The sequence below is a fragment of the Pantherophis guttatus genome, chromosome 3, assembly GCF_059756535.1.
Source record: "Pantherophis guttatus breed Tessera chromosome 3, ASM5975653v1, whole genome shotgun sequence".
In the NCBI taxonomy this organism is placed as follows: Eukaryota; Metazoa; Chordata; class Lepidosauria; order Squamata; family Colubridae; genus Pantherophis; species Pantherophis guttatus.
Window position 1 is genome coordinate 51,559,992 of NC_142065.1, and position 14,816 is coordinate 51,574,807.

Sequence of the window (14,816 nt, forward strand, 5' to 3'; positions counted from 1 at the left end):
AAAAAGCCAAAACTGGAGGATGGGGGCATAAAAAGTTAAAGGAGGAGGGGAACCCTTGGGCTTATGAACAAAATCAGGAAGCTGACAAGAAAAAAATTAGATATTTTCATCGTCTATTTTTCCAGCCCCTTTTTGCATTACATTCAGCTTCAAAAGAAAATGGAAATGGCATCCAAAGAAGTCTGGATTGCAGACGTAATCTAATCCCATTTTGAGGATCATAAAAATAAGAAACAAATGCTGGGGAGAAGCCTCCTGATTGCTAGGTGGATGCATTTGTGTTGTTTTCTTGATAACAATACAGAAGCGAATTGCCATTGTGGTTTTTTTCTGTATTTTTTTTTCTTCTGTTTGTTTTTGTTTCTTTATTTCCCAATATAAACTACAGTTAATTTCCTAATGATCTCCCTTCCAATACTAACCAAGTCTGATCATGCTTAAACAATTTCAAAAGCAGTGAATGTGGTACTGCTACTTGCTGTGAAAAATATTGAAACGTGCTCCAAGGCAAGTGATTGTCGCAGGATTCTCATACACTGATTCAATGAACCTTTGGTTTGCGTAGAGAAAGTAAAATGGATGAGGCAGCTCATAGTCACACCTTTGTTTCCTTCAATGTCATGTTTTTCTCTTTCCTAGTGTCTCCATTTAACCCCATGTAGTCCAATTGCATCAGCTGTTGGCTGGACATAACACATGCCTGCCACGAATGTCTTAAGAAGGTCAGATGATGGTCCACAGTCCAACTCTCTTACTCCCAGCTCCACACTAAGGCTACACATCCTAGCAGGACTGCAGGAGTGCAAAGCAACCCAACAGATTCACACTCCTGCTGATTGTGGGATACTCACAAACTACTGTGGCTATGAATGTAATGACTATCAACAAAGAAAGGAGCAGTTAGGTAAGTAATTGTTTTTAATGGGATTAGACTGTATTCATGTTTTTTTTTTAAAAAAACCCTCTAAGTAAAACTCTCCATGTGATTCTAAAACCCTGGTCTGTTAGAGCTGATATTTAAAGTGGCATATACCTTGTCCATTTGGATCAGGAAGAAGCAAGGTTAGTAAGGATGATAAGGGGCAATATTAATCCTGAAACTTGAACAATAAATTCTCTCTAGAGAAAGCTGTGTAAACTGTAAAATTTCTATTGCAAACTAATTAAGGTAACTAGCTAGCCTTTAAGATTCCCTAAATCAATTTTCCCCAAAGAGCTGACTTTCAAAACTTGAGCTCTCAAAGCTGATTCAACTGGCTAGAAATAGTAATTAAGGTAACTGAAGTCCAGCACATCTGGAAGGATATGATTGAAAAGCCTGAGAGACTGCAGAAGAACTGCTTTGGGTAAGGACAAACCTCAGTGCTTCCTGTAGACTTTTTCCTTTCCAGATCCTGACCTGACTGTTGCTGTAAGCATAGAGAAGAAATGGATTATTATTATATAGTCAGTAGTCAGCTTATTCCATTAAAACACTAACCTTTCTGGAGTGATGTCATTTTGGAAAGGTTTCGTACATCACTTTTAAATGCTTTTTGATGAACCTAGTGAAATAGCAATAGCCTTTTAAATCAACTGAGGTTTGATACATTACAGGAAAAAGCTCCCAGTGGCCAGCCAAATATAAATCTGAAGCAATTACCAAGAAGAGTATACATTAGTCTCATAGTCCTACTAAAATATTTCAGGCAGACAAGTGGTTAGAGGCGAATGAATGGCAGATACCCGTTGCAAACATGTAGTTTCTTCACTTTTCTTCTCTGCTTTGACAAAATCATCAGAAATTAAAATATGGCTACAAAGGTAAACCACAGAGAGATTTCAGGAGTTGAACTGTAAAAAGCTTAAGAAATAAATAAACTTTTAAGCATGCTTACAGTATTTGAAAATGAACACTGGTCCTACCTATGGGTTCATCTTCAAAGGGATGTATGTCTAAGCTTTGAGCAGTAGAAAGAAGTATCTCTTTATTTTATTTTTTTCATTTTGAAAATTATCATGACATTCAAAGTTCTAATTTGCTCCTGGAAAGGCTTCCCTTCTTCCTTTCCATCTCTTACATAACAACAGATCATCTTCTCGTTTATTCTGGTGCTCCATGTGCTCAATCTCTCAGAGTTGAAGACAATTACTGCATATGTGTTTCTGAATCAGAAGCAGATTCGCAGAATATTCTTTGATTCAGGTACTGTAGATTTGTTTTGGAAAAAAATAGCCCAAATCTACACTGCAAGGAAAATATTAAATGCCAAGCACTTTTACCTGGCTGAAAAACAATTTAGACAAATATTGACAGGGAAATATGATTTAGAGCCACCTTATCAAATGTCTCCTTTGAGTCAAGCTTCATACCTGATGACTACATTAGACTCATCCATATAGCTTTATCAAGCTCCCAAGTAGACCAGACAGGAAACATAACAATGTGAACTAATTCCACTTTATTATAAGATTATATTAACAGAATCTTGCAAGTCTTAAAATACAAATCTCCCTCCAACTGTTTTTACTGCCTGTTTAATTAGGGTGGAACCTTTTTAAAGTCTTCTCTGCCATTACTCAGTTCCAGACTCCTCCCCCTTTTATCTTTTTTTTTTTGTAAACAAGTTTTATTAAATTTTTTTCTTTCATCATACATATTTTATGAACAGAGTGTTGACTGGATCACATCTTATTTATCTTATTTTTTGTAATCTATTCCAATTTTTCTGCTTTTTCCAAATTCATCCCTTTTATATAATTCTTCATCACAAATTCATCATTTTTCACCATATCTTGTTATTTCATCTCTCTTTTTTTTCCCCAAGTACATTTTACATATTTCCAATTTTGGCCATAATATTCTTTTTCCATATTTCTTTATCTTATCTTAATATCTTCTTAATACATAATACATAAACAGTATCACTATCTGCCCTTTAATTCCTAATTTCTTACAATAACATCAATTATCTTATTTCTCCATTTGCAAAATATATTTCTCAAAATCCCCATCCCACTTTTTATATACACAGTATATATCATCATATTCAATTTTTACATTGAAAGCCTTTAACTTAATTAACCATCCACATTTTATCTTAATCTCTTCTTAATACATAAACAGTATCACTGTCTGCCCTTAATTCTTAATTTCTTACAATAACATCAATTAATTATCTTATTTCTTCATTTACAGTATATATTTTTCAAAATCACCATCCCACTTTTTAACATTTCAATTTTGTCTCTTAATTTAACTTGTCTTCATAATTAAACCCCATTGCCATTTCATATTTCATCTGCTATTCTGTTTTGCTATAAGCAATAAACATCATCATATTCACTTCTAACATTAAAACCATTTAACTTATTTGACCCACAATTAATAATATTAATACAGTTCCCTTAAATCTACTAATATATATCTTACTTCCCTTCCTGCTTTCCACTATTCTTCACCTCTTTAACCATTTTCTCTTGGTCTCTCCAAAATTCCACTTCTTAATAATTTCCTCCTTTTATCTCATTCTTTTAACTTCTTCTTCTTTTTTTTTCTTTTTGTATTTATTATATCTTTTCTCCTGAATCCTTTTTCTCACTTTTAGATATATTACTCAAGTAATTCTCCCCAAGCTTTCTCCTAATCTCTTTCCACTCTTTCCTTCTTTTCCCTTTGATTGATTCTTTTGGGGCGATATTCCCTCCATCCACTCTTTTTTTACCACTGTTAATCCCACTGAAATCATCTAACTGCTTTTTGCATTCAATTCCTTTTCCTTCAATATTATTTTCTTGCTCCTCGTTTATGCTCTCTTTTTCTTGTTCTATGTGTTCCAGCAAAATTTCTGACTTTTTATTATCCTTTAGTGATTTACACATGTTTTTAAACATCTCAATTAATTCCTCACACATCCAAAACTCCATATTGTCAATTTTAAAAAATTAAAACTTTTGATTTATATTTAATTAAAATTTTAAAGTCCATATAGTCTTTTTATAATTCCAAATAGTATCCAATTCCAGCATTTATTCAATCCACTCCAAGTTAAACCTTTATTATCTTCCACAACCGTTGAAAGTCGAAACCAAGCAGTTCAGAAAAAACATATACTCCTTAAAAGTTCTCACTTTTTGAATTATCTTTTATTAGTCAAGGTCACAGCTGTTATTTTCTCTTCTCTTCCAACCAAGATTGCAGTTCTCTCTTTCCACCAGCAGATGTCTCTCTCAAATCCACAATATTCTCAGAGCAACTAAGTCTCAAAGCTGTCAAAAATATTTTGAATCCACATAAAAAGTACTTTTCCTTGGGTTTCTTTTTCTTTTATTATTTTTAATTTCTTCAAATCCAATTTTAAATCCCGTTGTGAAATTTTCTTTCTTGGGCTTTGGTATTTTAATCTCCTCTTTGTTCTTCTCCCTCCATTAACTTTCCCAAGTGCCAATTAGCTGCTCATTTCTGCTCCGGGACACCTTTTAAAGTTATTAAAATTTTTCTTTTTTACCTGTGAGTTGGCCAATCACTCACCTGGTACCAGCACTCTGTTCAGACACCGCTCCTGAACAAAAAACTTAGTCTGGTTGCCCCAGCTTTAGAGCGGTCATTTTCAATGGCTGCCACTCCCACCGCCGGTTCGAAGTGCAGCCTCCGACCTTTCGAGGAACTTGCCTGTTCCTCTTGGTTGACAAAGGCATCTCTCCTTCTTCACCGTCCCTATAGGATGGTTCAAGTCTGAAGACCCTCCGACAGAGGTTTGTCCAGCTGGATTTTCGCAGAGCTCGTCGGAGCCCGCTATTTTTCCAGCCGGTCTCGCCACGACGCTTCTGGTTTCTCCCTCCCCCTTTTATCTGATTGTTCCCTATGAAGCATCTCTTTTTCCCCCACCCCTCTCTTCTGTCATTCTCATATTCCATTTCAAACTTTTTTGCAATCTAACTGATTAGCTATAGCCTTCTTCAAGAATTTGTTTTTGTTGTTTTTTTTTATTTTTCCATCTAACTTATTACTCTGGGATTTCCTTCCGGTCTCCATTTCAAGTGCTATCCAAATGTGAGTCCGTTTAGCTTTCAAATAACACTAGCACTAATAATAGCACTTAGATTTATATACCGCTCACTGTGCTTTATGACCCTCACTAAGCAGTTTAGAGAATCAGCATATTGCCCCCAACAATCTGGGTCCTTGTTTTACTGACCTCGGAAGGATGGAGGGCTGAGTCAACCTTGAGCCGGTGAGAATCAAACTGCTGGCAGTCAGCAGAATTAGCTTGCAATACTTCATTCTAACCACTGCGCCACCAAGGCTTTTTAAATACAGCCGAAGTAGTTTATCTTCTGCTTAGGCTTGACCAAATATGTATTTTGATTAAATCTTTCTGATGTATATTATTATTCCAGAATCCATAGTTTAAAAAGTTATGACATATCTTTTATTTAAAAAAACATAATTAAAAGAAAATAACAAAAGATAGCTATAAACATGCTACTGGTGGTTTAGCGACCATTCGGAGTTACCATGGTCCATTCCAAGGCTACTTCAACCCAGATTCAAAGTATAACAGCCAGGCCCACCCCTCAAAGTCATGAAATTGTATTTTAGGGACTTTGCAACTAGCCCACATTTACATTTGCAGTCTCCCTTGGTCATGTGACTGCGATTTACAATTTTTTTTGTCAGTTTCTTACGGTTTCTGACAAAATATGCCTAATGGGGAAAATTGAGTTGTTTAATGACTGTGGGGTTCACTTAACAACCACTGTCACTTAACGGCCATGGCACTTACCAATTGTCGCAAAAAATCAGATCCAGCCATGTTTCAGTTTATGACTGCAATGACTTCTGACTGTAATCCCAGGCTCAATTATGCTCATACATCAAGGACTATCTGTAGTGCATCCATAGACACCTCATCTCACCCCCATTATTCCAGAAGTCTTGGCAAGAAACAGAGCATTTTAGTGGCCAATCAATCCAGGAAAATGTGACTCCCATCTTTTCTGCAATCTTCCAGCTTTGCAAAGCAGTCATATAAATCTTTCAGGGAAACAAATGGTATCTTTCTTTGCTTCATGTACATGAGGGATGCTGGGACTAGCTATAAAGTTTATGAACATCATATTCTTTCAGGAAAGGAAATGCAAGATTAAAAGGGCTCGGGGTTTGTGCAAACAAGAATTTATGGCATCGGGGCTGAAACGTGGTTCCTTGCAGAGAATGGAGCTTTTCATTTGCAATGCTCTTGTCACCAAAGATAGTTTTTCTTTTAGATGAGAGAAGAGGAGCAAAAGCAGATTTAGAAATACACTGAAGAATAATACAGTTCTAGTCATCATGCATGAAATAGCCACATGGAAATAGTAAAGAGTCTACTAAAATTAAGCAATTTTCCTCCCATATCTACAAGCAGCTGTTGATCAGACATTAAGTAATGCAGGTATAAATCAACAGGGAGACTTACGCATATATATAACTCTGTGGCTGTAATGGGAAACTGAAATGCACAAAGGGAAAAGTAAGCAGATTGCACCAGTCAACTATTTTTAGATCTTTGGACTCAGAGGTTGGTTCCCTTTTTTCAGTGTTACCCTGTGTGATCTTGAAAATTGGAGCTTTGGGGAAAGAAACGCGAATGCGTAAAAGTCTTGTTAAAGTTACTCTTGGGAATAGCATATTCTAAAAATCTGACTATAATGGTAATTACATCTAACCCCTAAGTCAGATAAAATTACTTTGCAGTTTCCTGTGTGATAATTCTGCTTTTGCTATTTTTTTTTTTTATTTCCAATTTTATTTTCAATTTGCTATTGAATGTAATGGTCAGGGAGTAGCCGAGGCTGACTGTCAATCTTGTTTCATTCTAAACTGGCACAGTTTCTTTGCAATGTTTCTGTTAAAATTAACCACCTCACAATAATGAGTGCTAGTATCGTGTTTGTTTGTTTGTTTATGCATTTATTTATATCCACGTTCATTATTTTTATAAATCAAGGCAGCAAACATACATAATAATCCTTCCTCCTTCTATTTCCCCCAAAACAACAACCCTGTGAGTGAGTTGAGCTGAGAGAGAGTGACTGGCCCAGTTGGCTTTCATGCTTAGGCAGGACTAGAACTCAGGATCTCTTGGATTCCAGCCTTTAGCGTATCCTCCACAGACCAATTATGCAGTGGGCAGTCTTGTTCCAAAGAGGATTTCCTTAATACATTCAATATGGGCAGTTTACATAGGTTGTGAAAGGATACTACTGATTTTCCTTGCCTGAAAACAAACTATAATCATTTCTTTGAATTTATTAGCAAAACTAAAGCGTCATCTTGTAAGGGAGATGGGTGGCATAAAAATTAAACAAACAAACAAACAAATAAGTCCTATTGCCTGTAGAAAATCATACATTGGACAAAAACAGGTTCAATAGCTTCCTACAATTTCTAGTCATATACATGCTTTAAAAAAGTTGTAAGCTTAACACCCTTACCATATAGAAAATATATATACAGGTAGTTAAGTCACTTACTTTGTTTCAACCTATGGCCAAATGAAGTGCTACCATTTAATAGTATTGAGTAAAACTTTGCATATGATTTTAGTTTTGTAATTGTGTTTTCTAGTCTATCTTTAGTCTCTATGAGAACAGGAATGAAAAACAAGAAATTTTGTACAACAGCAACATTAGAAGATCCAAATGTTAAAACGGGACTCCTGTCTCCTTTACTGTTGCTAGCAGAGGGTGTTTTAATACCTATTGCTGCATGTTCTTAGTTGCAGGAGATTTGCCCCAGTGTTCAGGTGACCATTTGAAAAGTTTAAATGGCACATTTTCTTGAAAATCACTTGCCTTGATTAGGTTCCTTAACTAAACTTCTAATTTGTGCTTTAAAATTTAACATAACACATTTGCAACAATACTATTTAAATCCTGTATGTAAAAACCATCCTGCAGCACGCATCCAGAATCCACTTCATACATTCTTGTTGTCTGCTAGATAAAATCACATTTTTTCCCTAATATTTGTATGATGTTTATCTTGTCTTCCAAATTGAAAACATAGCGTCCCATAGGTCTGATACACAATACTCCAAGCATGATCTCACTTCAGTGTTATTTAAGAACAGTATTATATTGGCAATTCTGTTTCCACTTCCCTTCCAAAGATTCCAAGCATGGAGTTTACCTTTTTTACAGCAGCTGCATATGGGCTGACATTTTCAATTATGCTGTCCATCCTGACTGCAAAGTTCTTTTCCTGGTTAAGTGGTGCCAGTTCAGTTTCCATTAGCATATACCATATATGGAGTTTGGAGGCTTTTTGTCCCATACTTTACTCTATTTTACCCCGAATTGCATTTGCCATTTTCATGCTCAATCACCAAGCTTGACCCCTTTCGAAGCTCTTCACAAATTATATACAACCTTAAAAACACCAGTTCCACTACTGTCTGTACATCTCACCAGTGTTACCTGTTTATTCCCATTCTCATTTCCTTTTTTTAAAATTCAAATGCCAAGCCATGAAAGCATTTGTCCTTCTATTCTATGACAACTGAGTTAGCTGAGGAATTTTGTCAAATGGTTTTTTAAAATCTAGGTGTACAATAACACCTCGCCTACATGCTTGTTGATGCCCTCAAAAAAGGTCTAGAAAATAAGTGAAACTAGATTTTCTTTTGCAGAAATTATTGGTTTCTTTTTGGAAAGGCTTATTTTTCTATGTTGGTTATTTTCTCTTTAATAATACTTTAAAATACTTTCCACAAAACAGATGTTAGCATAACTGGTTTCCCTTACCACCCATAAATCTCTTTTCAAAAACTTAGGTCACAATGACTGTTTCAGACCTTGGTAACAGATTCTGATGTTGAAGAGAAGTTGAGTATTTTTATGAAAAATTCAACAATTTCATATTCAAGTTCTTTAAGAGGGCTTGAGGGCTGTCTGGTTCTGGGATTGATCTATCTTTAGCTTATCTATTTGATTTATAACATATCTCTTATTATGACTATTAGTATCCATTGTCCAGGTTTCCCCAGCTGAAGCACAGGAATCTGTTCTACATTTTTCACAGAGAAGAAAGAAATAAAGAATTCCATTCAGTTTCTCTGCTATTACTCTTATCTCCCTTTAGTGTTCCTATAATGCTCCTATTATCCAACTATCATTCTAACCAATTTTCTATTCCAAACGACCTGGAGATCTTTTTCTTAATCCTCTTTGCCATGTTCTTCTAAGTCTTATTTTGCATTTTTTATTATTTTGGTAGCCAAAAGATATGCAGGCAGGGTAGTGACATAATAACATTACTGGAAAGAGCAGAGATACGAAGGGGCTGGTTCCTGTTTGTTTTTTAAAGCTTTCTCTGTGTATAAACCTATTGAGTCTAATAACTACTTTCTGTGTAAAGAGTTTCCCACTGAAAATTGGCAGGAGACATAGTGTTGTTGCTTAGCAGTTTGCTGTCAAATTTCAGTGTCACAATCTTAAATCTGGGGACAACAATAAATAGGCTTGGAAACAGCCTGCAGACTACTGTAATGGATTAAGTGATAATATGGAGACAGAAGACATACTGCTGCTATTCCAGACCTTGAGTCAGATGAAGATGCAGGTACCATGGTCCCACCTGGTTCTATTGATTTTCTTCAGAGTTCTATCAAGAATTTAGTATAAGTCAGGTCACACCATGTTACAATGTCTCCTGCTCTCTAGTATCTACCTATCCTCTGTCATAAAATCACAATATATGTATGGTATGATCACAGTCTTTACTGGCTATGCCTTAGGTACTTCAAAAGATAGCAATACAATATTGTTTCATATGTCCCTAGCTTTATGTTAAGGACACCCTGACCTATTGCATAACTTTAACTGGGTTCACATCAGGGGTGAAATCCAGCAGGTTCTGACAGGTTCTGGAGAACCAGTAGTGGAAATTTTGAACAGTTTGGAGAACTGGTAGTGGAAATTTTGAGTAGTTCAGAGAACCAGCAAATACCACCTCTGGCTAGCCTGAGTGGGGTGGGAATGGAGATTTTACAATATCCTTCCCCCAGGAGTGGGGAGGGAATGAGGATTTTGCAGTATCCTTTCCCTGCCACACCCATCAAGCCACGCCCAGAGAACCAGTAGTAAAAAAATTTGGGTTTCACCACTGGTTCACATACTGCACTAAATCTTGTTTAGTTTGTTGAGTAGGCCACAACCATCTCTGTGAGCCACAGTCCAGAAAACTACATTATAACCTGATAGGAAATGTCAACCCAGTCTTTGTGTTGTGATGTGTGCAAAAGAGAGGGACTCTACCAAAACTGAATAGGTTGTCAGTCATAGAAGAACTGTTATGAATATCTGTGGTATAAACACCACAGGGTAAAAGATGAATCCTGATTTTTTTGTAAAGTGAGCTGTACAAAGTGAGGGGAGGTTGAAACCCACCTCCCATGCCTCTATCTTTTTTTAAAGGAGTTTTATATCTGTTAACCTGGAGGTACAACTGTAGGGTTTTTTTTCTCCCTTTCTTCTGAAATCACATCAAAACTTATAATTAATTTATTTGAACAAAATAATAAATAAATTAAAATAAAATGTCCTGATGTGACTTCAGGAGGGATAGGAAGAAAGAAACCCCCTCCCCAAGTCCTAGTGCTGAAGTAGGGAATGTTCTGATCTCAAGTGTCTTTTGGAAAGATGGATAGTGTAATGGTAAAATGATTCCCTGAAGGAAGGGGAATATCCCTTTTACTAACACTATATTGTTAAAGCCCAGAGACTACTATTCACAGAGCAATATTAATAACCTTCTTGGTAGGGAACATTCTGCTCCAGGGCTCCATGAATGAAGGTTGAAAAGCCAGTTGGGAGCAGCTTTGGGATAAACAAATTGAGCGTGTATTTTTTTCTCAACCTGAATTCTCTTTAACAAGAAGAAAGAAGGAACCCCTTATTAATAAGTTAGTGTTAGATGGCTGTTGGGATGTCCAATTAGGCTGCTGTCAGAGAGGCAATTTTAGCCTGATAGCTGTTCTGGTTTAACTTTCCTTATCTTTTTACCCAGACACTGCTATCCATGCAATCTAAGTAGAATCCATTTTAGTCTTTCAGATCTGGAATCCCAGAAAATACCTCACCCTTTTCCCAAAGTTAGCAATACATCCATTTAACATGTGCAAAGTTATGGGCCAGAGTACTAGATGCTACATGCTGTAACAAGTGCACTAGGGAGTGGATAAGTGGATGTGTCACAGGAGAAGGAATGATGCCATTTGCTTTTTTTTCTTTTCCCCTCAGCTGTTGAATGTATACTTTGGGGCGCAGAAAAGTTCTGGAAGGATTATTGAACTGCCAAAGGGCATATATGCTTCATCGCCAAGTTCATTTGCTGGCATAAAAACCTCAAGACACCTTCTGATCCTAGTTAGACAGTGGCTCCTCCATTTGAGACTCAGCAACAGCCGACAGAAAAAGACTCCAGTGTCTCTGATTACATCATGGTGGTGCAGAATAATCTGGATATTGGGGAAACCAGGAAAGGAATCCTGCTGGAACCATTCATCCACCAGGTTGGAGGACATATGAGCATGATGAAGTATGATGACTGCACTGTCTGTAAGCCGCTTGTCTCTCAAGAGCAATGGTTCTATGAAGCTCTTCCAACAGCAATGAAACAGTTCACTCCTTGTTACAAAGGTAGGACTAAGATTCAAATTGTGAACGCACATATTTGGAAATAAGGGCCGGTAGATTCTGAATAAATAAAACACAGGCCATGTTGCAAGGTTAATAGTAAGAGGTTAAGGGCATGAGCTTAGCAAACGATGCTTATAAAAATATATATATCAGAAATACCACCTCTTCTGCTCCAGTTGCCAGGAAAGAAATGAAGTTACTAGACCTTGTCGCACAGAGAAATGATATGTTGTTCAAAGCCATTAAAAATATACAGGGCAGTTGTCAGCAACTAGTGAAAGGAAAGAATGAAATCTGAGACAGGAGCAAGAAAGTGATTGTTGTGTCTTTCTTGGTATCTGTAAGGCAAGATGATCTTACTCTATAAAAGCCTCACTGGAAGAAGTTGTCCTGCCTTGGTTACCAAATATTATGGACGTCCAGACAGCATTTATCATTTTTTCATATTTCTATCTAACACCTGGTTCCTTGAATACCTCACATCTGAAAACATGTTCCAACTTTCAGTGGAACTATGGCTAAGAACCTGCAAATATAAATATGTTGTATGCAGAGAAAATTGAATATGTGATGGAGGATGGCACATGCCAATGTTTAGATAATCTGCCTTTCAAATAAGTAAGCTTGCAAAGAGTAAGAAAACAGAAGGAAAATCAAACCTATTGTGTGCTCTTACCAATTAGAGATGAAAAGTGACCCTTTTAAATGATGCTGAAAGTGAGGGAGTGAATTACTTTGTTGTTTGAAACGATAGATGATAACCATGGATTGTGTTGTCCAATTGTCCAGGAAATAATTGCACTGAAATTATTTTAAGATAAGGTTTTATACTGGTGATTCTCATTAGTTTTGGTAAGGTTGGATTAATAGATGGAGGAAAATACTTCAGTGTCTTATCATCAGGATGCAGCTAATGTTGCTTTAATGGTTCAGATGAACAAACACCTGTCAGTTAAAAGCTAGTTGCAGTTGTGATTGCAAACCCAGATGGTTAGAATGCTTTACCACTTTTATACCACAACTTGGAGAAGGGGGAGTTAAAAACCCATCAAAGAAAGGAGAAACAAGAGATAAAGTTCTTTTCCAATACAGAAACAGAACAAGAAGCCAATTTACTACTAATGGACAGGATCTCCAAAGTCCCCTCATTTAAGAATTTTTTTTCCCATTGATGCTGCAGATATTTCAGCAGTAGTGATATGAGTTTGTACTGTAAGTTAATCCATTTGGACTTTATCATGTTTTGATTCCATGTAAAGAAGCCATCTGTGCATATTATACCTTCGATAATGAGATGATGTCTCCTGGGCTGTAAATAAAGGAAAAAAGAACCAAATCTAAAGCTGACTAGCAATGGGATTGGGGGGGGGGAGTATTTTTCCATAGCTTATTATTCATTATAATTTGATTTGTTTTAATTCATGTTATTCGTTATTGTAAAAACTTGACTGGGAAGGACTTAAATTGCAGAAAAGCTCTCATTCTGATTTTGATCATTATCCATTCCATATGTGAGGGGCACAATGATCTTGGACTGGAACAACCCTTATGTATCTCTTTGATGTTGTGCAGCTTTTAGTTGTCTTAGAAAGATAAGCCAATATTCAAAATTTTATAAATAAAAGCATGAGGGACTGGCAAACAAAAATACAATAAACTTTAAATTAGTTAGATATCAGATAATATTCATCCTTGCCCATTTCCTGGTATGAGAAAGAACACAAAAAATGAAATACCGTGAGATCAGATATACAATACTAGCCTAGACATCTTATCTAATTTTGATGCTGATATCTGTTCCAAAGAAATAGCACCTGTTCCAGGATTTCATAATCTCTTGGCCCAAGTGTCTTTTCATCAGGAATACTGTGGGAAGATCTCTTTGCATTTAGTCATAGGTTCCTCAGAGAAATAGTAGGATACAAATAACAGAAAAACAGAACACAAATAAACTTTAAAACAGTAGAAGTTGAGTTAAATCCATTGCATGGTAATTATTTGAACAACTATAATGTACCGGTATTATGTATTAAAGTCTATTTATAACTTCATGTCTGAGGAGAATATAGCAATAGTTCTTCAACTTCTCTGACTTATTTGCTAGTTCTAAGCCTAAATTTTCTGTCTGAACTTTGTTTCCAATGTGGAAGTAAGATTCAGTTACCAATCTGGTCAGTTTTCACACAGAAAGGTAAAAAATAATGACTTAGGTCAGCCTGATGAGCCTTTAGGTTTGTTCTGACTGGGAATCAGAGTTTCTGAAAGATTGCCAATCAGATATTAATATTTTTTATAGAAATACTTTTCATTATATCATTACATTTTGCTGAAGCCATACTAGGACGCTGGCTACTTAATAGACTATAACATCTGGAAAACAAAATATAAATAAAGTACAAACCAGTCAATAAAGCCATAAAGTAAACACAGGTCGCTTCAAATCAACAGCAAAATTTTGCATAATTTTGTTAAGTTGAATTCATGCAGACCCAGAATTTGAAACAAGCCCATTTGTGTAAGAGAAAACTTCATTTTGAGATATAAAAAGAGCTTGCAGTCAATAATTTTCAAAATGGGATAGGGAACAAATACATTGCTATGAATTATATAATAAGAAATATCGCTGCTTCAACCAAAAGTATCCCCCCATTCGCTCCAATTTTATAATATGTATTCAGGCTGCACATTGCTTCAGTTGTCATTCATTCTACCCTGGCTGTGAAGCAATGGAAGATGGGCTGACCCAATTAAAACCCCTTCCACCCCATTTCTTTCTAAGAGGCAAGATTTAAACATAAAATTGTCCCCCTGGGGCTGAGTTGGCACTTTTCCAGCAGAGAGCTGTTTTACAAGAATGCCTGCATTTTAAGAGTTCTTATCTGAGCTCAATAGAATATACAATCACCTCCCACGTCTCTTATTTCATTCTTTTACCATTAACATGAAAACATCAAGATGGCTCATTTTCTCTTGAAAAATAATGCATACTTTACAGGCGTTGCTTGTATTAAAAAAAAAATCTCTCCCTCTCTATAATATTGCAGAAAAAGCTATGAAATGAAGAAATCTTTTCATAAGTGCTAGCTCCCAAAAGTTGTCTGAAGTCCAAGTCTATAGTAGAGCTATCACAGTTGGCCTGTAGGAATTCAGAT

The 14,816-nt window shown here is 36.1% G+C and overlaps 1 protein-coding gene across 1 annotated transcript in view; it reads left to right on the top strand.

Annotated features, from left to right (window-relative positions):
• The first annotated feature begins 252 nt into the window (after positions 1–252).
• The window catches only part of IP6K3 (inositol hexakisphosphate kinase 3), a 29,735-nt gene continuing 15,171 nt past the window's right edge, over positions 253–14,816 (top strand). The window contains exons 1-2 of the mRNA XM_034414643.3: positions 253–904; positions 11,266–11,664. Of these exons, the coding sequence (XP_034270534.1) occupies positions 11,466–11,664 (199 nt within the window). The 5' untranslated portion in view covers positions 253–904; positions 11,266–11,465. The remainder of the gene's footprint in view (positions 905–11,265; positions 11,665–14,816) is intronic.